The sequence below is a fragment of the Hippocampus bargibanti genome, linkage group LG20, assembly GCF_051943395.1.
Source record: "Hippocampus bargibanti isolate YZ-2025 linkage group LG20, ASM5194339v1, whole genome shotgun sequence".
NCBI classification, from domain to species: Eukaryota; Metazoa; Chordata; class Actinopteri; order Syngnathiformes; family Syngnathidae; genus Hippocampus; species Hippocampus bargibanti.
Genome location: NC_142753.1, coordinates 3,151,058 through 3,177,668, shown reverse-complemented (window position 1 = coordinate 3,177,668; position 26,611 = coordinate 3,151,058). Strand labels below are relative to the sequence as shown.

The following is a 26,611-nucleotide window of genomic DNA, read 5'->3' as shown; positions in this document are numbered from 1 at the left end:
CCCAAAATGAGTTTAAGTTGCTGTCATGTGCCTGTGAAGTCACTTACATGGTAAAAAGTCAGCGCGTAGTTGCGCGTTCAAAGTCCCTTTTCGCCGACTTTATTTGTTCATAAAATCGGGCGATCGTACAAGACTCGCAAATTTTTGAAGTGCAACATCTTGGGTCACGCGTTTTTTATATTCTAAAGAATCCGACAGCAGTCGTCACGACGCCCCATTTCCTTGGATTATATTTAATTGTATAAAATCGTTTCATTTTGCATATACGTAGTCTATATTATGTTATTCTCCTCCACACATTTCACATCCTAGAAAATGATGCATCCCTCACGTGTTAAAACCTGAGCGGGTGGAAGATGCTAGAAGCTGATGTTCTCCTCGTAGAGGGACAAAAGCAGCAGGGTGGCCCAACCGCAAAGCAGGCCGACGTTCTGCAGTGCGAAGATCAGCCACGGCCTCTTGGATTTCATGTGCATCATGGTGGGTAACTGGAGTGGGGGACAACAGCAAATATTGCATTTTATTAAAAATGGTTGGTTGGATGGATGGGTAGAGAGCGATAGAGAGAGAAAGAGAGAGAGAGATAGGTAGGTAGGTAGAGAGAGATACAGTGATACTTTGTCTTACAAACTTAATTGTTTCCCAGACAGTGTGTAAGGTGAAAAGTGTGTATCCCAAAAATTAATTTCTCATAGGAAACCATTAAAATTAGAATAATCCGTTCCGAGGTCCCCGTTAAACACAATTTTCTACTTTCTAATTTTCTAAGCCTTAAAACGACACAAACTATACCTTATTTTATGTACAATAAATGTGCTATGGTATTATAATTAAAGAAATAAACTGTACTGTATAATAAAGTGGTTTTATTGACCTTTGTGATGGTCATTGATGGCTTGATGGAATGGAGTGTCATCAGCATTAAACACTTGATGAAGAACATAGCTTTCTTCTTTCACTATCTTGAGAAATTATCCCTCGTAGGTGCTTTCTCTGCGATAATTTTACCTAATTTCTCATCAATTGTGTTCTGTTTAGCTGGGTTGATCGCGTACAGAGTGTACAGATGGCTTGGTGGGTTATTTCTGGAGCCTGATTGATGGGATTTTTTAACCTTGCAAGTCTACACTCTGCCTTGGATCCGTTTCAACTATCAAAGTTGAAACGGGTCCAAATGTCACTGTTTTCTATCCATTTTGTCATTCTCTCTCTTTCGTATGCCTGTCTCTTTAATGTTTAAACTACATCCCCTCACTGCTGCTTTCTTGACCAATCACGTGGCATTAACCGACGACTGGGGGCGAGGAATAGAGGATCAAAACAAGCCGGCTGCCATTTTCTTGCTAGGAGAACGGGCTCGTTCGCAAACGACACATCACTCATTGTGGCAGCTTCGTGTGTATCCCGAAAAATAGTTCGTATGCCAAGGTAAAATTGTCATACATTTAACGTTCGTAAACCGAAAAGTTCGTAAGCCAAGGGGTTCATAAACCAAGGTATCACTGTAGATGATTTTTTAAAATCCCTTCCTGATTCCTGATTCCAATGTGTACTGTATTTACTATCTCCACTGAAAGGAATTCCACAGCACAATACTTAAAAAGTGGTAACACTCACCATATCAGCCAAGCCCACATAGAGAAAAAGGCCCGCGGTGATGGTGGCAATCCACTGCGTGGTGGCCAGGTCGGTCGCCACGCTCAGGGCGATGTAGAGGCCCACGAAAGACGTCATGGCGCTGCCGACGTTAAAAAGGAGCGCCCGGCGCACTGACATGCCGCAGTTGAGCAAAATGGCGAAATCACCTTTGATGCACAAAAGCGTTCAAATGAACAATCAGGAAGTTATTTTTGTCGAAATGGCTTTCATTTCTGCTATTTTCCCAATAGCCGTCATGTTTTATTTGGAAGTGCGTATGTGTCACCTAGCTCGTGAGGCAGCTCGTGGCAGAGGACAGCCAGCGACGTGGCCAGTCCGGATTTCCACGACAGCGAGAAGGCGGCGCCCGTGGCCCAACCGCAAAGCAGGCCGACGTTCTGCAGTGCGAAGATCAGCCACGGCCTCTTGGATTTCATGTGCATCATGGTGGGTAACTGGAGTGGGGGACAACAGCAAATATTGCATTTTATTAAAAATGGTTGGTTGGATGGATGGGTAGAGAGCGATAGAGAGAGAAAGAGAGAGAGAGATAGGTAGGTAGGTAGAGAGAGATACAGTGATACTTTGTCTTACAAACTTAATTGTTTCCCAGACAGTGTGTAAGGTGAAATGTGTGTATCCCAAAAATTAATTTCTCATAGGAAACCATTAAAATTAGAATAATCCGTTCCGAGGTCCCCGTTAAACACAATTTTCTACTTTCTAATTTTCTAAGCCTTAAAACGACACAAACTATACCTTATTTTATGTACAATAAATGTGCTATGGTATTATAATTAAAGAAATAAACTGTACTGTATAATAAAGTGGTTTTATTGACCTTTGTGATGGTCATTGATGGCTTGATGGAATGGAGTGTCATCAGCATTAAACACTTGATGAAGAACATAGCTTTCTTCTTTCACTATCTTGAGAAATTATCCCTCGTAGGTGCTTTCTCTGCGATAATTTTACCTAATTTCTCATCAATTGTGTTCTGTTTAGCTGGGTTGATCGCGTACAGAGTGTACAGATGGCTTGGGTGGGTTATTTCTGGAGCCTGATTGATGGGATTTTTTAACCTTGCAATCTACACTCTGCCTTGGATCCGTTTCAACTATCAAAGTTGAAACGGGTCCAAATGTCACTGTTTTCTATCCATTTTGTCATTCTCTCTCTTTCGTATGCCTGTCTCTTTAATGTTTAAACTACATCCCCTCACTGCTGCTTTCTTGACCAATCACGTGGCATTAACCGACGACTGGGGGCGAGGAATAGAGGATCAAAACAAGCCGGCTGCCATTTTCTTGCTAGGAGAACGGGCTCGTTCGCAAACGACACATCACTCATTGTGGCAGCTTCGTGTGTATCCCGAAAAATAGTTCGTATGCCAAGGTAAAATTGTCATACATTTAACGTTCGTAAACCGAAAAGTTCGTAAGCCAAGGGGTTCATAAACCAAGGTATCACTGTAGATGATTTTTTAAAATCCCTTCCTGATTCCTGATTCCAATGTGTACTGCATATACTATCTCCACTGAAAGGAATTCCACAGCACAATACTTAAAAAGTGGTAACACTCACCATATCAGCCAAGCCCACATAGAGAAAAAGGCCCGCGGTGATGGTGGCAATCCACTGCGTGGTGGCCAGGTCGGTCGCCACGCTCAGGGCGATGTAGAGGCCCACGAAAGACGTCATGGCGCTGCCGACGTTAAAAAGGAGCGCCCGGCGCACTGACATGCCGCAGTTGAGCAAAATGGCGAAATCACCTTTGATGCACAAAAGCGTTCAAATGAACAATCAGGAAGTTATTTTTGTCGAAATGGCTTTCATTTCTGCTATTTTCCCAATAGCCGTCATGTTTTATTTGGAAGTGCGTATGTGTCACCTAGCTCGTGAGGCAGCTCGTGGCAGAGGACAGCCAGCGACGTGGCCAGTCCGGATTTCCACGACAGCGAGAAGGCGGCGCCCATCGCCAGGCCGTCGGCGAAGTTGTGGATGCCGTCCCCTATCGTGATCATGTAAGGCAGCAACCGGTGTTCTGTGCAAGGACAGCGTCCATATGTTAGTTAGCAATTGATCAATATCATTAGAGGTGCGCAAAAGGTTCCATGCTGACAGTCACCTACTTATGAACATTCGAGTTACGAACAAAGGTAAATACAAACTTTTTTTACTAAAGGACAACCGACACCACTTTTTTGTTTCCTTACTGACATCAGAAAAACGTTTTATAGCATCTAAAATACCCAAAACACACAGGCTGACATTTTAGTCAAATGAAAAATACCAATAAAAATCAGTTAAAGTGTCCCAAAACTACTTCAAAATGACCTCAGAAAGTTTCAGTTTCAGAAGGTCCCGCCTCCTTGTTCATGACGTCACGCCAGGACGTCTTTCCTTGCTCGAGAATCAAAACAATGGCTTTCTTGTTACTCATCCAGTTATGAATATGATTCAAATAGTTCTGAAGAGGAAAGCATAAATGTTTGGAATCAATTAAAGAAGTCCTTTTGTATCAATTCGAGCCGTCTGGACTCCAATGTAGCGCCCAGAAAATGCACAAGATGGCGCCCAAACTCCGTTGGAAATGGGCTGATTTGTCTGCTGGGAATTTGTGTCAACTAGTATCAAATAGTAGTCTTGGTGCAACACACAAGGATTCACCATCGCGTTATTTATGTTTTTTCCTTATAATTTCGCCAATCAACACGGATCAACACGAAGTTTTCAGACCAAACAAAGTACCCAAAATGCATTGTGTGTCGCTTTCTCGGTCATTACGTACAAAATATAACACTGAAACAACTTACGAACGGACTCATCTTACAAACGACCGTTCGAAACGTATCCTGTTCGTAAGTTGGGGAGCGTCAGTAAGTATTTGCTATGTGTGGTTTTATTAAAGGAAAAATATGTGCAGTGTGTTCTTTCATCAATAAACGAGGCACGAAATGGTGGCTAGTATATATGCGGGGGACAAAAGTAAAACCCTACCTCTGGTCCTCTCTGTGGTCATGTAAGAATCTCTTTCGTGCTGCTCCTCCTCTTTGACCTTGACAAATGTCGTTATTAATTATCGTCACAATGATTTCAGTTGACCTGGTGTGCAATGATTCTTACGAGGTCCGTTTTGGAAGTTGAATGCATTTTGTCCTTTTGTTTCCTCTCCTGGTGATACATTTCAAGAACTCGGTCGTGGTTGCAGTGGTGAACTTCAGATTCATCCTTGGATGTCCGTCACGAAGGATTAGAAAATGTTTTTTTGGGGATTTTTTTTTCTTTTGCTTACCTTGTGGTGATTATGTCCTTGCGTGATGATATTGAAGACGGTTTCCATCAGGTAGAACAAATAAATGCCGCTCAGCACCACCAGCATCTTGTACACATAGTCCGACACTTCTGGGTGTTGACTGTGATCGCCGTGGCGACTTTGATGGCTTCCACCTCCTTCGCCCGAGTGGACGTGCAGGCCCAGAAACTACGCACATTGATCAATGATCCCCGATGTAACATCTGTGATGAAAAGCCAAGATCACAGCGGACTCACCATGGGCAGCAGGTGCAGCAAAGCGTCCCCCGTGAGCGAACCCACGGCCAAGCTGATGCAGAACTGGATGCAGAGCTGGAAGACGTTGGTGCATGACGTGCATAGAAGCAACACAATGCCAAACATGGACATCAGCGTGATGACCACGTTGGCCAGAGTGGCGTACAGGTACCCTGCGGTCACATGCATGCAAGGGCAAACAGTCAATAATCTACTGGAAGGATAAGTCTCCACATAATCATCAACTGGCAGTAAGACGCCACCTTCATTATTAACCGACAGACTATTTACCGACTGGACCCTCCGCACCCTGCCCACCACCTCTCCCGGCAAATTGGCGTTTTCATGTTTATGTTTGTTAAATCGATGAGAAGGTTTCTTCAGCCGTCATCTGTACAAAAAAAGACTTTATCAACATCGCAGGGATAATATAAGTGGACCTTAATCGGCAGTACATTTGCACCTAAAAGCTAGCAACCACTCATTTGATGACAATGAGGTTAAAATCTTAGCGAAAGAACATCGATGGTTTGAAAGGGGGGTAAAAGAAGCGATTCTTATAAAACAACAAAATCCTTCATTAAACCGGTCTGGTGGGGTGAGGTTCAATTTGGATCGTTCATACAATAGCCTGCTTAGGCAAAACAGGTTAGGCAACTTTCGTAATGCTGATGAGGTGATACCGGTGGGAGTGGGGGTAATAGGCCAGTCGTTAGTCAGGAATGTAGGAACAATCAGTGGGGCCACAGGAAGGGGTCCTCTGCCCAACCTGAGAGTAGGGACCTATCATAGCTGTGTCCGGCGCCACCATGTCTGGACATTAGGGATATATAAATGGGGCCGATACGACCAGTCAGACTTTAGTTCGCTGACGAAGCCTCTTGGATAGGAGGCGAAACGTCCGAAACCTTCACTTTTGTACAGATGACGGCTGAAGAAACCTTCTCATCGATGGACCACTCCTGTACGACTGAGAGCTTACACAGACGTATGTTTGTTAAAGTAATTATAAGTGCCTTGCATGCTGGGTCCGAAGGACAGTAATTTCATCTGTGCTGTATGTCATGCACATTAGCATAATTGACAATAAAGCTGACTTTGACTTTTTCCAGCTACTGGCTTGTGTCCCCTTGTGGCTACAGAAGCTAGCTATCTGTTTTCTGTCTATTAGCTATCTAACTAACAAGCTGGCTATCTAGCTAGCTATCTATTTGATGTCTATTAACTATCTAACTAACTAGCTGGCTGGGTATCTAGATAGCTAGCTATTTCCTGTCTATTAGCTATCTAACTAGCTGGCTATCTAGCTAGCTAGCTATTTGCTGTCTATTAGCTATCGGACTGACTGTCTGCTATCTAGCTAGCTATTTGCTGTTTATTAGCTATCTAACTAACTAGCTGGCTATCTAGCGATCTATTAGCTATCTATCAAGTTAGCCATCTATTAGCTATCTATCTAGCTATATAACTAGCTGTCTATTAACTAGGTATTAGCTAGCTAGCTTTCTATCTATTTGAGTTATTCCGGGTTGAGTGAACGCTGGCGCGTGTGGCTGCCGCTGCTCACCCACAGAAAAAAACTTATCCTGTGACTGTAAAGTTACCTTGAGAGTTTTGAAAGGTGCTTAGAAATGAAATGTATTATTATTATATTATTACTCCCAAATCCAGCAGAAATTTAAGTCGCTTCTTCCCCCCCAGCCATTAACGCTAAACAGTGATTTACACTGTAAAAGATTTACCATTTTTTTAAATATTCGTCCATTGTGAGGCGTAACTGTGCTGTAAATGCCAAAAAAACAAACAGTAATTAAAAACATCGGTTTTTATTTGGCCACATCTGACAATGAGCTGCCGATTTCAATCATTGTCTTGAGGAGTTCATGGGCCAATACAGATACATTTTTATAATAATAATAATAATAATAATAATAAGCATCATCATCATCACCATCATAATAATAATACATTTCATTTATAAGCACCTTTCAAAACTCTCAAGGTCACTTTCCAGTCACAGGATATTTTTTTCTTTGGGTGAGCAGCGGCAGAAAAACGCGCCAGCGTTCACTCAAGTAACTCAAATAGATAGAAAGCGAGCCAGCTATATATTAGATAGTCAACAGATAGCCAGCCAGCTAGGCAGCCAATAGACAGTCAATAGATAGCCAGATAACCAGCTAATAGCTAGCTAGCTGGATAGATAGCTAACAGATAGCCAGCTAGCCAGGTAGCTAATAATAATAATAATAATAATAATAATAATAATAATAATAATAATAATAATAAATTTCATTGGCTGGCTGCAAGCTGTCTAGCTGTTGGCTATCTGGCTAAGTATTCACTATGTAAATTTACCAATACATATCGCGTTTGCGACATCGCTGTTTTTCGTCTATCGCGGGTGGTCCCAGTCTGCATTTACAGCGATAAACGAAGGATTACTGTAAACGTTTCGCTAGGTGTTTCTATTTTGGTTATCAACGGCAAACGGCACTTACTCTCCGTTTTACTAAGCTGGTCGGGTTTCGCGGGTTGTGAGCTGCCGCAGGCCCCGCTCAGAATCTGCTGGATCAGCGCCGGGCTAAGCCGAGCCAGGTCAGAGCGGCCCAGTCCATTCGAGTTCGCACCGAGGCCATGGATCAGTACCAGCTCGTGCGCGGAGAAGCAGCGCTAAGAGAAAATGTGTTATTTCGCAAGTTGTTGTAACATGTAGGGATGTGACAAAAATTTTCAATAATAATTCAGCACACATTTTCAAATACCATATTAAAGTGCATTTAAATAGCTTTCAAATGATGTATAGATTATTGTTCTATGACAAACAATAAGGAAATAATGAATTATATAAAAATATTTTGTAATTTTGGAAATATGAGGGGATTTTTTTACCTGTTATTACACAGTTAAAAATGAAAATATGTGACCGAGTTCTTTATTACAATTTAAACTATCATAACTTTCTTAATTTTTGACAGATTTTAACAAGTAAGGTACCATTGGAAATCTTTTGAAATTCTAAACAAGGAAACACAAGAAAAGATTCAAAATATAAATGAGCAAATATCAACGATCGAATGCAGGCAGATTTTCGTCAGAAATCAAACATGGCTGTCACTGAATACTAGGAAAGAAAATGCTCTATAAATGTATATGCTAATGCTTCTTTTTGCTTGAAAATTGGCATTTATGGAGAAAAATATATTTTCTACCACTTCTATGAGTTATAAAAATACAATTTACTCACCTTTATAAGCTGTATTGTTAGCAAAAAGAGCATTGTGGGACGAATAAAGGTTTTCTGATTCTGATTGTGATTCTGATTCTGATAAACTTCAATCATTTTTTTCCCCCTTTCTCGTTGTCGTATTCGGATATTTCAAGAACCAGCATGGAGGGAAATGAGTGTAATACGTCATCACAAACTGCATAGCTTGGAAAATCCCACCAAAAATCATTACGTACTTCACAAAAATGCAATGATATACGACTGCGAGTACAGAGTGCGCTCGGTTCACTGGACAGAAACAATTGCGGTGGAATATAGGTCACTGTAGCGTACCTATAACATGTTATGGTGTGATTTTCAACATTGCCCTAACCTCCTCCCACGTGATGTTCTTTTCGGAATGTCGCCGCCAGAAGCTATGATGGTGATGGTCATGCTCGTCTTCCTCGTGCCCGTGGCTGGACTCCAAGTTGGTTCCGATGTCCAGTGACATCATGACAGCCTCCAACTCTACAATGTCCACACAGTAGCTTTTATTTTTACAGTAATCCCCCACGACTTCACGATTCTAAATTCGCAATAATCTCATGTGAAAAAAAATAAAAAAACTGGACACTTGTACTGTAAATATGGGTTGATGCAATACAATTACATATATCAATATACCTTTCTTGATACTTGCTTTTTGTCATGAGTTTCAGACACTGCTCCAGACGCATATAATTTAGGAATTAACTCTGCCGATAAAGTGCTGGTCAGACCTCTGGCAATGTTCTTTCCCTTCCACGAGGGGGCAGCATTTGTCTTTTGTACATGTTAGCGCTTTGTTCCAGCTTCAGCGCTATATAAATCTATATGTATGCATAGTATTTTGTACAGCTGCCACCATTACAAGCTCAGATAATTTAGGAATTAACTCCTTTTTTTTCCGGTGAAAGAAAATAGTCCAAGGATACTTACGGTGAATTGAATGTTTATGAAGTCCTAAAACTCAATATTCTGCGGGTCCTGGAATTTGAATTGATTCATTCATTTATTGTGGATTTGTTATTTATGTATGCATTTATTTATTATCTGTCAATGTATTTATTTATTAGCTCGTTTATTATTTATTATTTTGTTAACTTATTTAGCCATTTATTGTTTTAATGTATTTGCCTGGTTATTTATTTATTTATTCGCTATCTGGCTGGCTATCTAGCTGGCTATCTATTAGCTATCTGGCTTGCTAGCTATCAGCTATCTGGCTGGCTGGCTATCTATTGGCTATCTAGGTGGCTATCTATCTATTAGCTATCTAGTTGGTGAGCTATCTATTAGTTATCTATTAGCTAGCTAGCTCACGTTCTTTCTGTTTGAGTTACTTCCGGGTTGAGTGAATGCTGGCGCGTGTGGCTGCCGCTGCTTGAGAGTTTTGAAAGGGGCTTAATAATGAAATGTATTATGATAACGAGAAAACCATTGTGCATTGTCGTCACACGTGTTTGGCCGACTAAACATTTCACAAGATGAAATTTTTGGACATAACTTCTTTTCTGTCTATTTTCCTATCAGAATGACTTCGGGGTTTTGTACATGGTTGTAGCTTGATGGGTTTCCAGCGCTGACGTCAGCCAATGACAGCACAATATCCCATGATTTACAGCCATGTGGATTGGCTGTGGATCTTGTCAGGTGGTCCCGGTCCCCATTAGCGGCCAATTTGTCACGCTGTTTAAATGTGCCTTGTTCTTTTTTTTTGCTCTTTGGCTCAACTTTCTTTCGGCCCATTTAGCTTTTTTGTTTTTGTCTTTTCACTGACTTTTTTTTATTTTTTATTTTTCCTCTGTTCACTTCTTTTTACTTATCTCGGTATCCAGCTATATCTAGTTGCCTATGTAGACAGCTATGTAGCTTGCTACATAGATAGCTATCTGGCTGCCTAGCTCGTTATCTAATTGCTATTTATTAGCTATATAGCTGTCTAGCTGGCTATCTATCTATCATTAGCTATCTAATATCTAGATAGCTAGCTTTCTATCTATATGAGTTATTCCGGGTTGAGTGAACGCTGAAACAGTGAACAGTGAAAAATGAGGGATTACTGTATTTGTCTATTTCTTTATTTTCTTACCTGTGATTGTGAAATTCTCAGAGCCCAGTTGGTGCATGATGTAATCCAGGAAGAAGCTCTCGTCAGGGAGCGATTGGAAGCATTGACCTCGCAGGGCATGATACAAGAGCCGGCCAAGCACGGCACCCGCTGCTTGTGTCTGCTCTGCCGATGAGACGCCAACCTCTGACATGATGTCGCTTGTTGTGATGCAGCCCTGGCGGGTTAAAAACAAAGGCTTCTTTCATTACTTGACTTCGTCAGTCAAACCCAAACATACATTTAAAGCTATCCATAACCATTCCCCCATACCTATCTGACCTTCTTCAAATTTCTATTCACTCTCGTTCTCTCAGATCCTTGGATTGGATTGGATTTGCCTTTATTAGTCTCGCAGTAGAGAAATTTACATTTCACAGCAGCAAAGTTCTGAAAAAAAAAGTTATCCTCTTCCTCCCTCCACCGCTGTGTGCCCCCACCCCCCCTGCCCGTCTCACCATGACGGGCTTTCAGCTGCTCTGCCCCCAAACTCTGGAACTCACTTCCTGCCAACATTCGTAACATTGATTGTCTTCCCACCTTCAAATTCCATCTCAAAACCCACCTATTTAAAATTGCATTTATACATATATATACACATTGCATTTCTCTCTCTCTCTCTCTCTCTCTCTCTCTCTCTCTCTCTCTCTCTCTCTCTCTCTCTCTCTCTCTCTCTCTCTCTCTCTCTCTCTCTCTCTCTCTCTCTCTCTCTCTCTCTCTCTCTCTCTATATATATATATATATATATATATATATATATATATAAAACTATATAATGGATCGGCTGGATAGCTCAGTTGATAAGGCATCGGTTCGGCATATGGGAGACGAGGGTTGGAATCCCACTTGTGGCAGAGAAAATGAGCACAATGACATCATCCAGTGTGGGTCCTTGGGCAAGACCCTTCACGCTAATGCCTACCTCATATGATAATGAGAGACAAGAAATGAAATGACATGCCGGCTCAGACGTCGCCCGGCCAAACAAGGTCTGTGTCAGGTGCTGGGGAACCAGAGCACCCTGATGAAAAATGGGCTACTGGAACAAAGCTGAGATGGACGAGATGCGATAACATGGCTCTGTTGGAATGCTACTACTCAAGCAACCCTAGTCAGAGGGGTTACATGCGGAGAATGGGGGCTGAATGGTTACTTCGAAACCCACAGTCACGGTTGACCACGAAACAACTAGTAGCTCAGTGTTCCAATATCCACAAACGGCAATTCCTCACAACTTGAGATTGATGAGGTACAAAACAAATTCCGAGGTGAAGGGCCCCAGGCTGCCACATCAGGGAAAGAGGTTCAACCAGAGATTGGGAGGCAAGCCCCAATGAATGATGAGATTGGGAAGCCAGCCCCAATGAATGAAATGCTGAGCGAGGCAGCAACCGAACTGAGAGATAAGATAATGGCAAGAATGAAAACTGGGCAACGAAGACACCGATTACAACGGCTATGGGAAGTACCACCTGAAAGTCTCATGGAAACTGTGAATGCAGCACTGAGAACGATCCCGAACGGAACGATCACGGAAACCAATGAGCTGATATACACCTCAGCATCAGTGATCCTAGAGATGCTTGGCTACAAGAGCAACCATGAGAGCCACGAGATTCATTACCCACCATGGAAAAGACGGTTGGAGGCCAAGATCAAGGCGGCTCGGAAAGATGTGAGTCAATTGACGGAGATCCAGAGAGGTGTGAATAGAAGGCCAATACCCAAGAGGTACATGCAGATAACCATACCTGAAGCACTCGAAACTGCCAAACAAAGGCTCCAGGCCTTGTCCAGTCGCCTAAAGAGGTACACGAAAGAGAATGAGGCCAGAAGAATAAACAGGCTGTTCGCAACACAACCTGCGAAAGTGTACGCTCAGTGGCAGGGTTCTAACAGCAGCCAGTTGCTGATGGATGGGACTCACCCAGGATGGCTAATAATTGCGGCTAAGATAAGTGGACACATGGATCAGTACATGAGTAAAGCACAGAAAGGCATTAGTAGAGATACTAGAGGTGCCAAACATCAGCTGCTGGTTGACAGAACAGTCGCTCAAGACTGCAGGTCCCGACATACCAACCTGTGCACAGCCTGGATTGATTACAAGAAAGCATATGACTCGATGCCACACACATGGATCACTGAATGCTTGGAGTTGTATAAGGTCAACAGGACCCTGAGAGCCTTCGTTGCAAACTCGATGAGGATGTGGAAAACCACACTTGAAGCCACTAACGCAAGTGTCCATCAAATGTGGCATATACCAAGGTGATGTACTCTCCCCAATGCTGTTCTGCATAGGACTGAACCCCCTCAGCCAGATAATCGCCAAGACAGGCTATGGATACCGACTCAGAAATGGAGCTACGATCAGTCACCTCCTCTACATGGATGACATAAAGCTGTATGCTAAGAGCGAAAGGGACATAGACTCCCTGATCCACACAACCAGGATCGGAATGTCATTCGGGCTGGAGAAATGTAGTCGGATGGTGACTAAGAGGGGCAAGGTAGTCCACACTGAAGGGGTCTCACTCCCTGAAGGAACGATAGCCGACATTGAAAACAGCTACAAGTACCTTGGTATACCACAGGCCAATGGCAACCTCGAACTAGCAACAAGGAAAGCGGCTACGACCAAATACCTCCAGCGGGTGAGGCAAGTCCTCAGAAGCCAGCTCAATGGCAAGAACAAGACCCGGGCAATAAAGAGCTATGCCCTGCCAGTGATCAGATACCCTGCAGGAATAATAAGGTGGCCAAATGAAGAGATTCAGACCACGGATGTTAAGACCCGAAAACTCCTCACCATGCACGGAGGGTTCCATCCCATGTCCAGCACCCTGAGACTGTACACAAGCCGTAAGGAAGGAGGCCGGGGACTAGTGGGTGTGAGAGCCACTGTCCAGGACGAAACATCCAAGCTCCATGAATACATCAAAGAGAAGGCTCCAACGGATGATGTACTCAGAGAATGTCTCAGACAATGGGGAACAGAGGATGAGGTGCTGGAAGAGGGACAATCATGGGAGGAAAAGCCCCTACACGGGATGTACCACCGAACCATAACAGAAGTGGCTGATCTTAAGAAGTCCTATCAGTGGCTAGAGAGGGCTGGCCTAAAGGACAGCACAGAGGCACTCATCCTGGCTGCTCAAGAGCAGGCCCTGAACACCAGAGCCATAGAGGCAGGGATATACCACACCAGACAAGACCCAAGGTGTAGGTTGTGCAAAGAGGCACCTGAGACAATCCAACACTGCAGGGTGTAAGGTGCTGGCAGGGAAAGCCTACATGGAGCGCCATAACCAGGTGGCTGGCATAGTCTACCGAAACATCTGTGCGGAGTATGGACTAGAAACCCCAAGGTCAAAATGGGAAACACCTCCCAAGGTGGTAGAGAATGGCCGAGCAAAGATCCTGTGGGACAGACTGACGAGATGGTAATGGCAAACCAACCAGATATCGTGGTCATAGATAAAGGGGAAAGGAAAGCCGTTGTCGTGGATGTAGCGGTCCCGAGTGATGGAAACATCAGAAAGAAGGTACATGAGAAACTCGAGAAATATCAAGGGCTCAGAGAGGAGCTGGAGAGAGCCAGGAAGGTAAAGGAGACAGTCGTGCCTCTGGTGGTCGGAGCACTCGGGGCAGTGACCCACAAACTCGACGAGTGGTTGCAACAGATCCGGGGAACAACAGCGAATATCTTGTTCCATAAAAGCACAGTGCTGGGAACAGCACGGATACTGCGCAGAACCCTCATATATATGGTATATATATATATATATATATATATATATATATATATATATATACAGTAAAGTCTCGTTATATCGATATTCATAAAAAATATATATAACCGGGACTATATATATCATACTGTGCCGAACTGCATTAAACAAAAGGCCAGGAAGCTTGAGGGTTCTGCGCAGTATCCGTGCTGTTCCCAGCACTGTTGCCTCAAAATGGCACATATAATTCTTTAATGATTGTAAACATGTATGCTTTAATCTTCAGAACTACAGTGTATTTGAAACATATTCATAACTGGATGTGTAACAAGAAAGCATATTATCCGAATCTGAAGCCATTGTTTGGATTCACAAGCAATGCAAGACGTCTTGGCGTGAAGTCATTTTTATTTGCATTTGAATAAAAAGTGACATCGGCTGTCCTTTAATACACAGTATGGAATGTTAATAATTATCAAAATCATCGCGCTTCAGCAGACAAAAGAAGAAACATTGTTGCAAAAAACGATTGCATTCATATACAGTACAGTGGGCATGTACATAACACAACAGGGAAACTGCAACGCTTACATCTTACTGTATTATGTATACAATTTAAAAAAGTCATCAATCTTCTTCTGCTTCCCATTTTTACCTTTTAACACAAACACTTCAATCTCGTCTGCTACACACGAGCTAGCGTCTGAAAATGAAAATGGCTCTGCTACACTCATCAATGGATGCTACAGCTGCGTGTTTGCTTTCAACATTTAGCTTTTATGGACCGAGATATTCGCTGTTGTTCCCCGGATCTGTTGCAACCACCTTTGATCATCTCCTCTTTCATCTAGTCGAGTTTGTGGGTCACTGCCCCCCGAGTGCTCCGACCACCAGCTCATGTATTTTGTTTTTCTACTTTCATTCCTTTCATCACTATGCTGCTGTGAAATGTAAAGTTCTCCACTGTGAGACTAATAAAGGCATATCCAATCCAATCCAATCCAATACACGGGTGCTGGGCACGTAACCAAGTCACCTGACCTAGTCGACCAATGGCGCGACTGATGGCGTGACACGTAACCAAGACACGTGACCAAGTTGACCAATGGCGCGACCGATGGCGTGTCACGTGACAAAGTCACACGGCCAAGTCGACCAATAGCGCGACCGATGGCGGCTCATGTGACCAAGTCGACCAATGGCGCGACCGATGGCGGCTCACGTAACAAGACACGTGACCAAGTTGACCAATGGCGCAACGGATATATCGATATAAACAACAAAAATGGCCGGCGGGGGATGAAAAGGAGCACCGTAATAACCGGATTCTCGTAATAACCGGGTATCGTGCTAAACGGTACTAATTATACATAAAAAGACTAGAAATGTGCAAGGGAAATGAAAATAGTATCGTAATAAGCGGTACTATAGATATAACCAATATCGATATAACGAGACTTTACTGTATATATATATATATATATATATATATATATATATATATATATATATAGCCATTATATAGTTTTTTTTCAGCCGCCCCCATTTCAAGCTCAGATAACTCCAGACCCATATAATTTAGGAATTAACTATTTTTTTCTAAGTAAAGAAGAGAAAAATAAGGTTTGTTACGCTACTTTGTTTATGTAGCCCTAAAAATCAACATTCTGTGGGTCCTGCAATTTGAGTGAAAATGACAAAAACCCTGGCACAGAAGTGGCCACATTTTGTGCGCAATGTCTGGCAGTGAATGAGTTAAAGCATCTAATATGACTCAAACCTTGAACCCTTTGCTCACAGACAAGTGGTCTTTCCTGTTTAAACTCCAGATGAATTAGCTGGTTGAAAGTACCAAATGTGTTGTAACGGGCTTGTTTGCACGAAATGACCGACCAGAAGCAAATACCCCCCCTTCTCCCTCACCCACTGACCTCCACAGCTGATGACTTATAGTGGTGGGGAATTTCTCCGAGCACTTTTTCTAATCCAGCAAGGCCCATTCGCCGATGCTCAACCTCGTGGCACGACTTGTTTTCAGTGTGACTTTGCTGGGAATGTCCACTTGCAATCCCATACAGGAAGTGTTCCACCTCCTGCCGCCACCTGCCCTGGCTGGCTGCAGCACACACCATGTCAGGAGAGGCCAAGTACAGCACGCAACCGGCGGCGAGGGCACTAAATTCCATCACGTCGACGGCACGGTCGCTTTCGCCTGCCCGCCCATGGTCGGCAGGATTGTGGACGAGCTGGTGGACGGCCTCCGAAAGGTTGCACTGCAGTGATCAAAATTAAAATGGTCATTGATTCGATTGCTTTCCTTGAAATTGAGCGTTTGATGATATCACTATTTGGGTTAGGACAACCGACACCATTTTTTTTTGTTTCTTAACTGACATCAGAAAAACGTTTTATAGCTAATCTAAAATACATATCTATATCTAAAATACCCAAAACACGCAGGCTGATATTTTTAGTCAAATGCAAAATATCAATAAAAATGACTTAAAGTGTCCCAAAACTGCCACAAAATGAGCTCGAAACTGGGGAGATTGAGAAAGACCCGTCCCCTTGTTCGTGACCTCATACGCTTTCACAAACTGCCTTGCTACAGAATCAAAACAATGGCTTCAAAGAGTTCAGATTCGGAGAAGATGCTTTCTTGTTACTCATCCAGTTATGAATATGATTCAAATAGTTCTGAAGAGGATAGCATAAATGTTTGCAATCGATTAAAGAAATACTTCCGTATCAATTCAAGCCATCTGGACTCCAATGTAGTGCCCAGAAAATGCACAAGATGGCGCACAAGCCCCGTTGCAAATGGGCTGATTTGTCCGCTGGGAATTTGTGTCAACTTACACCTTCTTTATGCGTGTTACCGCAATTGGCTGCGACACACAACGATTCACCATTGCGTTATTTATGGGTTTTCCTTCTAATTTCGCGATCAACACATTTTTTTCAGATGAAAAAAACTACCCAAAATGCATTGTGTGTCGCTTTCTCAGACAGGGGCGTTCCCTCCGTGACGTCACTTAGGGCATCGTCATCAACTCGAAAACAAGACTTCCTGAATATTCAGCGCAAGTCTTAAAATGTAAAATATAGCTATATGCCGTGGAATCTTTGTCAAATGCACTTAGTAGAAGTCATTTGAAGTGATTTTACAAATTATGGACGCAACTTGACCGGAGGTGTCGGTTGTCCTTTAACTGATTGATTTTCGTGGAGGGTTGAAATCGGCTGTATTCAGTACTTATCAGTTCCCTTTTTATTTCTGCCAGTGGGACACATTCCACCACAAGTTGTTCTTTAACTGCGGCCATATTGAGACATACGGCGAGTTCAAGGACTTTTGATCATGCTGATAGTGACGAAGACCTGTTGATTTACAGTGTGGTAAAACTAGTCTGTGAGTTTTGTAAGTTTAATCAGTAATGAACGACAAATAGACTTATTTTTATTATGGCTATAAAAATTTTGTTACTTAAATGAAAAAAAATATATTCAAATGTTTTCAGACCTGATCTTGGTTTTACACCCAGGTGCTTTCTACTATCTTTGTGACTGCTTTATTTCCTGTATATTATAAGCTGTCCATGTTCAGCGCTTTGTTGCATCTTCAGCTGTTGTTACAGCGCTATCTAAATAAATATGTATTGTATTGTATAATAATTTGTTATTTTAACTCGATCACTGCCATTCATGAATTTATTTGGGAATAGAAAATATGATGTCGAGCGCCATTCGCAAATTCTTTTTTTTTCATGCTTGGGCTTTGATAAAGCGCTGGCCATGGCCTCTGGCAATATTTTTTTTAATTTTCCCCAAGGGGGCAGCATTTTCCTTTTTTTCCATGTTAGCACTTTGTTAGCTTTCGCTGTTGTTAAAGCACTGTAGAAATCAATATTGTATTGTATTTTGGACAGCCACCCTCATTTCAAGTTCTGATAACTCCAGACCTATATAACTTAAGAATTAACTGTTTTTTTCCTGATGAAACAATAGAGTTTAGGTTTTTTTTTTACCTTGCATTGAATGATAATAATGATACTTTATGTATCATTATTATCTACGTAATACGGGTAAATACAGTAAAGTCTCGTTATATCGATATTCAAGGGAGTCCAAAAAAATATCGATATAACCGGGACTATCGATATATCCGACCCTGTTTGCATGTAATTTTCTCCGTGCGTGCATAGAAATAGTATCAATATAACCGGGACTATCGATATATCCGATATCGATATAACGAGACTAGAGCGTATTAGAGCGGTGAATTTAAATAAATAAATTACAATAAATGCACCCAACAAACACATAGAAACAGATACAATACATCCTTATTTATGTAGTACGTTCACAACCCCACCTAAATTTTAAACTATTTTAAATCTGTTCTCGAGATTCTTAGGCATTAAATTGGAAGGGGGGGGAAATAAAATATTATCAGTCGTTGTTTTCGCATTATCAGCCGGATGTCAGTTTTTGGACCTTGAACCCGTAGCATCACCCTGAGACCTGCGTACTTTCTCCCCGAGTCGCGCAATCAAAAAAAAAACCGTACCTTTCCACACGGCACTTGTCCACACTGCACACGGTTCTCCAGTGTATTAAAGAGAGCGACCAGAGACTTCTCATCCAGAAGTGAGGGCTGCTGCTGCCCGGGATGAAGTAGGTTCACGACGGCCTTGTACGCCTCCTCCAAGGGGGGACACGCCGATGCGCCCTCGAACGCACGCCAGGTTGACAATGCCAAGAGAACGACGAGCGTTTGGTGAAACAATTTCATCTTGGCTGACTACTGGTGTGAAATCGACAAAGACGTGGACCTGTGGCGGTTGATCTGGTTCTGTTGGATTTCTGGACCAAACTTGCACTGTCAAGATGCTGCTGCCGGACTTTATGAGACTTGAGGTGCCTCTGCGTTGTGATTGGCTGACAGGTTCTGAGCGCAGTCCTGTAAATGCTAAACAGGACATACGCACACACATTTCCACCAGGGAGCGTGTCAGGGTAGCCAATGTGGTCAAGGTAGCCAATTTGAGGGCAGTGGCGCCCCCTGCTGTCCAAAAATAGAAAAAGGAAAAGAAAACTCAGGATTACATAACAGTCCTTATCATTTCAGTAAACAGAAATGATTTCATCATTAACTCATTGACTGCCAGGCGATGTGCAAAAATGTGTCCACTCCAGTGCCAGGGTTTTTGTCATTTTCACTCAAATTGCAGGACCCACAGAATATGGGGGTCTACATAAATGGGGGACTACATAAAGATTCAATGCAGGGTAAAAAAAACTTTAGACTATATTCTTTCGTCAGAAAAAAACAGTTAATTCCTAAATTATATGGATCTCGCGTTATATGAGGTCGAAATGGGGGCGGCTGTCCAAAATACAATGCAATACATACATATTGGACTCCTTCCAGAAAACTAAGCATCAAAATCAAACTGATTTCAATGTCGGTGTATTTTTTGTTATATAAATACATACATACATACATACATACATACATACATACATACATACATACATACATACATACATACATATAAAATAATTCTTCTTTTCCTTTCGGCTTTTCCCTTCAGGGGTCGCCACAGCGAATCAATGTCCTCCATCTATCGCGGTTTTGTGCATCCTCTTCTCTCACACCAGCTACCTTCATGTCCTCTTTGACCACATCCATAAACCTCCTCTTCGGTCTAACTCTCGGTCTCCTGCCTGGCAGTTCAAGGCTCAGCATCCTTCTCCCGATATAGTCGCTCTCTCTCCTCTGGACATGTCCAAACCATCTCAGTCTGGCCTCTCTGACTTTCTCTCCAAAGCCTCTAATATGAGTTGTCCCCCTAATGTACTCATTCCTGATCATATCCAACCTGGTCACTCCCAAAGAAAACCTCAACATCTTCAGGTCTGCTACCTCCAGCTCTGCTTCCTGTCTTTTCTTCAGTGGCACTGTCTCCAGTCCAAACATCATGGCTGGTCTCACCACTGTTTTATACACTTTTCCTTTCATCCTAGCTGAAACCCTTCTATCACACATCACACCTGACATTTTTCTCCAGCCGCTCCAGCCTGCCTGGACACGCTTCTTCACCTCTTTTCCACCCACTCCATTGCTCTGGACAGTTGACCCCAAGTATTTAAAATCCTCCACCTTCTTTATCACTTCTCCCTGTAGCATCACTCTTGCACTTGGATCTCTCTCATTCACACACATGTATTCCGACTTGCTGCGACTGATCTTCATTCCTCTCCTTTCCAGGGCATATTTCCACATCTCTAGTTTCTCCGCCACCTGTTCCCTGTTCCCGCTACAGATCACAATGTCATCTGCAAACATCATGGTCCAAGGAGATTCTTGTCTAACATCGTCTGTCAGCCTGTCCATCACCATAGCAAACAAGAAGGGGCTCAGAGCTGACCCCTGGTGGAGTCCCACCTCCACCTTGAATTCCTCCGTCACACCGACAGCACACCTCACAACTGTCTTACAGTCATGATACATGTCTTGCACCGCTCTGACATACTTTTCCGTCACTCCAGACTTCCTCATGCAATGCCACAGCTCTTCTCTGGGCACCCTGTCGTACGCTTTCTCCAGATCTACAAAGACACAATGCAATTCCTTCTGACCTTCTCTGTACTTCTCTATCAGCATTCTTAAAGCAAACACTGCATCTGTCGTACTCTTTTTTGGCATGAAGCCATACTGCTGCTAACAAATGTTCACTTCTGCTCTTGGTCTAGCTTCAACTACTCTTTCCCAGAGTTTCATTGTATGTCTCATCAACTTTATTCCTCTGTAGTTAGTACAACTCTGCACATCTCCTTCATCCTCTTCAGCGCCCTCCTCACTTCATCCTTGCTAATGTTTGCTACGTCTTGGTCCACACGTCGCCTACTCTTTGTTCCTTCTCAGTTTCCTCATTCATCAATTCTTCAAAGTACTCTTTCCATCTTGCCATCTCTATCCTTAATCACCCGAACCTGCTGCAGGTCCTCACCGCCTTTGTCTCTCTGTCTCGCCAGCCTGTAAAGATCAGTCTCGCCTTCCTTGCTGTCCAGTCGAGCATACAAGTCATCATAGGCCTCTTGTTTGGCCTTTGCCACCTTTACTTTAACTGTGCGCTGCATCTCCCTGTACTGCTGTCTACTCTCGTCCGTCATCTCAGTGTCCCACTTCTTCTTTGCTATCCTCTTTCTCTGTATACACTCCTGCACCTCCCCATTCCACCATCAAGTCTCCTTATCTACCTTTCTTCCACTCGATACAGCAAGTACTTTCCGACCTGTGTCTCTGATTATGTTCGCTGTAGTTTGCCAGTCATCTGGAAGGACCTCTTTCCCACCCAGTGCTTGTCTTACCTCCTTCCTAAATGTCATGCAAAACTCTTCCTTTTTCAGCTTCCACCATTTTGTCCTAAATTCAACCTTTGGGTTCTTCATCTTCCTCACTGCCAGTGTCATCCTACACACCACCAACCTATGCTGTCTGGCTAAGCTCTCACCAACCACTACTTTGCAGTCACTGATTTCCTTTAGATGGCGCCGTTGACACAAAATGTAGTCTACCTGTGTACTTCTGCCTCCACTCTTATAGGTCACCCGATGTTCCTATCTCTTCTGAAAGAAAGTATTCACAATAGCTATTTCCATTCTGTTAGCAAAGTCAACCAACACCTGTCCTTCAGCGTTCCTCATCTGGAGTCCAAACCTGCCCATCACCTCCTCATCATCTTTGTTTCCTGCACCAACATGTGCATTGAAGTCTCCACCAATTACAACCCTCTCACTTCTCGGGATATTCTGTATGACTTCATCAAAGTCCAATCAAAATTTCCCCTTCTCCGCTAGCTCACATCCTACTTGTGGGGAATACCCACAAACAACATTGAACATCACGTCTTCAATTTCTAGCTTTAGACTCATCATTCTATCTGATAATCTTTTTACTTCTAAGCCATTCCTAACAAACTCCTCTTTTGAAATAATCCCAACTCCATTTCTCTTTCTGTCTTCACCATGATAGAACAACTTAAACCCTGACCCTAAACTTCTAGCCTTGCTCCCTGTCCACCTGGTCTCCTGGACACACAGTATGTCTACCTTGCTTCTCTGCATCATGTCTGTGTAAGCTCTCAGTCGTACAGGAGTGGTCCATCGATGAGAAGGCTTCGTCAGCGATGAAGCCTCTTGGATAGGAGGCGAAACGTCCGAAACCTTCAAATTTGTACAGATGACGGCTGAAGAAACCTTCTCATCGTTCTCTGCATCATGTCAACCAGCTCTCTACCTTTACCTGTCATTGTTCCTACATTCAAAGTTCCTACTCTTAGTTCTATACTCTTGGCGTTCCATTTCTCTCTTTTCCTCCGGGCACACCTCCCTCCTCTCCTTCTTCGACCAACAGTAGTCAATTTTCCACTGGCACCCTGAAGGTCAACAGTACCAATGGCGGCCGTTGTTAACCCGGGCCTTGACCGATCCGGTATGGGATTCATAGGTTTGATTCGCATATTTGTTTTGTCAATTTTTTTTACTGGGGATGCCCTTCCTGACACAACCCTCTGTATTTATCCGGGCTTGGGACCGGCACAACAAGACACTGGCTTGTGCCCCCTTGTGGCAACATTTTATATATATAGATATATATATATGATAATCCAAACACATGTGTAAGATGTGTAAGATGCTGGCAGGGAAAGCCTACATGGAGCGCCATAACCAGGTGGCTGGCATAGTCTACCGAAACATCTGTGCGGAGTATGGACTGGAAACCCCAAGGTCAAAATGGGAAACACCTCCCAAGGTGGTAGAGAATGACCGAGCAAAGATCCTGTGGGACTTCCAGATACAGACTGACAAGATGGTAATGGCCAACCAACCAGATATCGTGGTCATAGATAAAGGGGAAAGGAAAGCCGTTGTCGTGGATGTAACGGCCCCGAGTGATGGAAACATCAGAAAGAAGGAACATGAGAAAATCGATAAATACCAAGGGCTCATACAATATTTACATATACAATGTACAGTAAAGTCTCGTTATATCGATATCGGATATATCGATAGTCCCGGTTATATCGATACTATTTTTATGCACGCACGGAGAAAATTACATGCAAACAGGGTCGGATATATCGATAGTCCCGGTTATATCGATATTTTTTCGGACTCCCTTGAATATCGATATAACGAGACTTTACTGTATATGTATATATATTGTGATATCATGAGAGGCTAGCTCTCAGCGGGACGGGACAAGAAGTGCAATGGACGACAGGTTTGGATACAAACAAAAGGTTTTAATCAAGGGTTCCAGGGGGAATTCACAAGCAACAACGGTTCGAATAGTGTCTCTTCCAATACTTGTCAAAATAAAGTCTCTTCTGATACTTAAATCCAAATAAAGTCTCTTCTGCTACTTAAATCCAAATAAGGTCTCTTCTGAGGTAAAACTGAAGACGGAGTTCTTTACAAGAGTCTCTAGGCCTCACCCCTCTTGACGTCCTCGTCATGTAGCCTAGCCACCTTAGCTAGGTTCAAATCCAGTGTCCAGTCGTGTGGTCCCAACTGGCAATGAGTTCCACGCAGCAATCAACTTCTCCACAGAGCACAGCAATCGAGCTTGTCTTTCCCCAAGCTGCCCAATCAATGGCTCTCTGCCTTAAGAGCCCTGCTTTCCAATCAAGCCCTGATCAGCCGCAGGTGTGTGGGTTTAATTGCTGCCTTCCACCAGGTGGGGCCAAGACTCTCTCTGAGTGGAGCCATCTTAGGGGGATGTATGTGCCCTTCAGGACACAGCCTCTCGTGACATCACAATATATATATATAGGGCGGCCCGGTAGTCGAGTGCTTAGCACACCGGCTTCACAGTGCAGAGGTCGCCGGTTCGCATCCCGGTCCGGCCTCCCTGTGTGGAGTTTGCATGTTCTCCCCGGACCCGCGTGGGTTTTCTCCGGGTCCTCCGGTTTCCTCCCACACTCCAAAAACATGCATGGCAGGCAGATTGACCACTCCAAATTGTCCCTAGGTGTGAGTGTGAGAGTGACTGTTGTATGTCTTTGTGTGCCCTGCGATTGGCTGGCAACCAATTCAGGGTGTCCCCCGCCTTGTGCCCGAAGACAGCTGAGATAGGCTCCAGCAACCCCCGCGACCCTAATGAGGAATAAGCGGTACGGAAAATGAGATGGGATATATATATATATATAAACAATATATATATTTATATATATTTATATATATAAACAATATATATATTTATATATATAAACAAATGCATCACATGTCAAATTTGAGTGAATTTAAATGTATTGGGATACAGACAGATGAGCATGCATGTGTACGCACACACGTCTGCTTCTGACATGGGACCCTGGACATCTGCCTCACACACACAGGCACACACATGCACGCACACACGCACACACACACACATACACACACGCACACACACACACACACACACACACACACACACACTAATGCTCAAAGTGTCCAGTGACCTGTTTTCACTGGCCCATTGTTGTGTGTCACTCCCAGTTAGCTCGTTGATATCCAAACCTGTGGATGTTCTCAACACACACATTCATCAAGTCTCCTCCTGACACATCTCTACTCTGGGGCGATTCTGCTTATTTCGTGCTTATAATGGGCAGCATTTTCACAGCCCCGCGATGAGAAGAAAGGAGTGTCAGCGCAGAGAATGTGGATTTGTCGCGGCTTGGAATTGAAGCGGATTTACGTAGACAGTCTCTTTGTCAATGGATGCGACAGCTTTGTGTTTGCGTTCATTTTTTAGCTTGTAGCAGACGTGCACGTTTCACCATGAAGTCCCCGATCCACTCGTGAAAAGGACGCTTTCATCCTATTCACCAGGAAAAAACACGCGGGTCTTGAACGTGACTCTTATTGGATGACTTCCCCTACCCCCTTTTTGCACTCGCCGCCTGGGCCCAGCCCTACTTTTCTTACCCCGCCCGATGTTTCCATTACAAGAATAAAAGCATGACGCATAATCCATTTAAGTGTTCCTTGACACACACACACACAAACACGCACGGAGATAGAAAACACAAAATTCAGTGGACTAGCGAAATGAGAGGAACGCATACAGAGGCGGCGTGAACAGAACAGAGGCAGAAAATTCCAACATGCAGATTGTCCCGTACGAAATGTACATTCAATTTGTGAAAAATAAAAATAAATAAATAAATAAATAAATAAATAAATAAATAAATAAATAAATAAATAAACTGTTACAGACCAGGCAGCGCCGATAATGTGACCTTATGAAAATTAGCATTATTACGATGATGTTCGGTCCCAAGATGTAAATCAAACCAATAAAGTCTCTTCTGATACTTAAATCCAAATAAAGTCTCTTCTGCTACTTAAATCCAAATAAGGTCTCTTCTGAGGTAAAACTGAAGACGGAGTTCTTTACAAGAGTCTCTAGGCCTCACCCCTCTTGACGTCCTCGTCATGTAGCCTAGCCACCTTAGCTAGGTTCAAATCCAGTGTCCAGTCGTGTGGTCCCAACTGGCAATGAGTTCCACGCAGCAATCAACTTCTCCACAGAGCACAGCAATCGAGCTTGTCTTTCCCCAAGCTGCCCAATCAATGGCTCTCTGCCTTAAGAGCCCTGCTTTCCAATCAAGCCCTGATCAGCCGCAGGTGTGTGGGTTTAATTGCTGCCTTCCACCAGGTGGGGCCAAGACTCTCTCTGAGTGGAGCCATCTTAGGGGGATGTATGTGCCCTTCAGGACACAGCCTCTCGTGACATCACAATATATATATATAGGGCGGCCCGGTAGTCGAGTGCTTAGCACACCGGCTTCACAGTGCAGAGGTCGCCGGTTCGCATCCCGGTCCGGCCTCCCTGTGTGGAGTTTGCATGTTCTCCCCGGACCCGCGTGGGTTTTCTCCGGGTCCTCCGGTTTCCTCCCACACTCCAAAAACATGCATGGCAGGCAGATTGACCACTCCAAATTGTCCCTAGGTGTGAGTGTGAGAGTGACTGTTGTATGTCTTTGTGTGCCCTGCGATTGGCTGGCAACCAATTCAGGGTGTCCCCCGCCTTGTGCCCGAAGACAGCTGAGATAGGCTCCAGCAACCCCCGCGACCCTAATGAGGAATAAGCGGTACGGAAAATGAGATGGGATATATATATATATAAACAATATATATATTTATATATATTTATATATATAAACAATATATATATTTATATATATAAACAAATGCATCACATGTCAAATTTGAGTGAATTTAAATGTATTGGGATACAGACAGATGAGCATGCATGTGTACGCACA

At 43.3% G+C, this 26,611-nt stretch overlaps 1 protein-coding gene across 1 annotated transcript; it reads right to left on the bottom strand.

The window, feature by feature from the left end:
• Window positions 1-13: 13 nt before the first annotated feature.
• Window positions 14-19,229, bottom strand: LOC148882709 (zinc transporter ZIP4-like). Its single transcript, XM_089023277.1, has 12 exons — window positions 18,856-19,229; window positions 16,217-16,558; window positions 10,534-10,729; window positions 8,794-8,930; window positions 7,693-7,864; window positions 5,192-5,364; window positions 4,934-5,122; window positions 4,765-4,869; window positions 4,639-4,696; window positions 3,530-3,682; window positions 3,223-3,410; window positions 14-488 (listed from the first exon to the last, which is right to left on the bottom strand). The coding sequence occupies exons 1-12, from the start codon at window positions 19,078-19,080 to the stop codon at window positions 360-362; spliced, it is 2,067 nt and encodes a 688-aa protein (XP_088879403.1). The 5' UTR covers window positions 19,081-19,229; the 3' UTR covers window positions 14-359.
• Window positions 19,230-26,611: the final 7,382 nt, after the last annotated feature.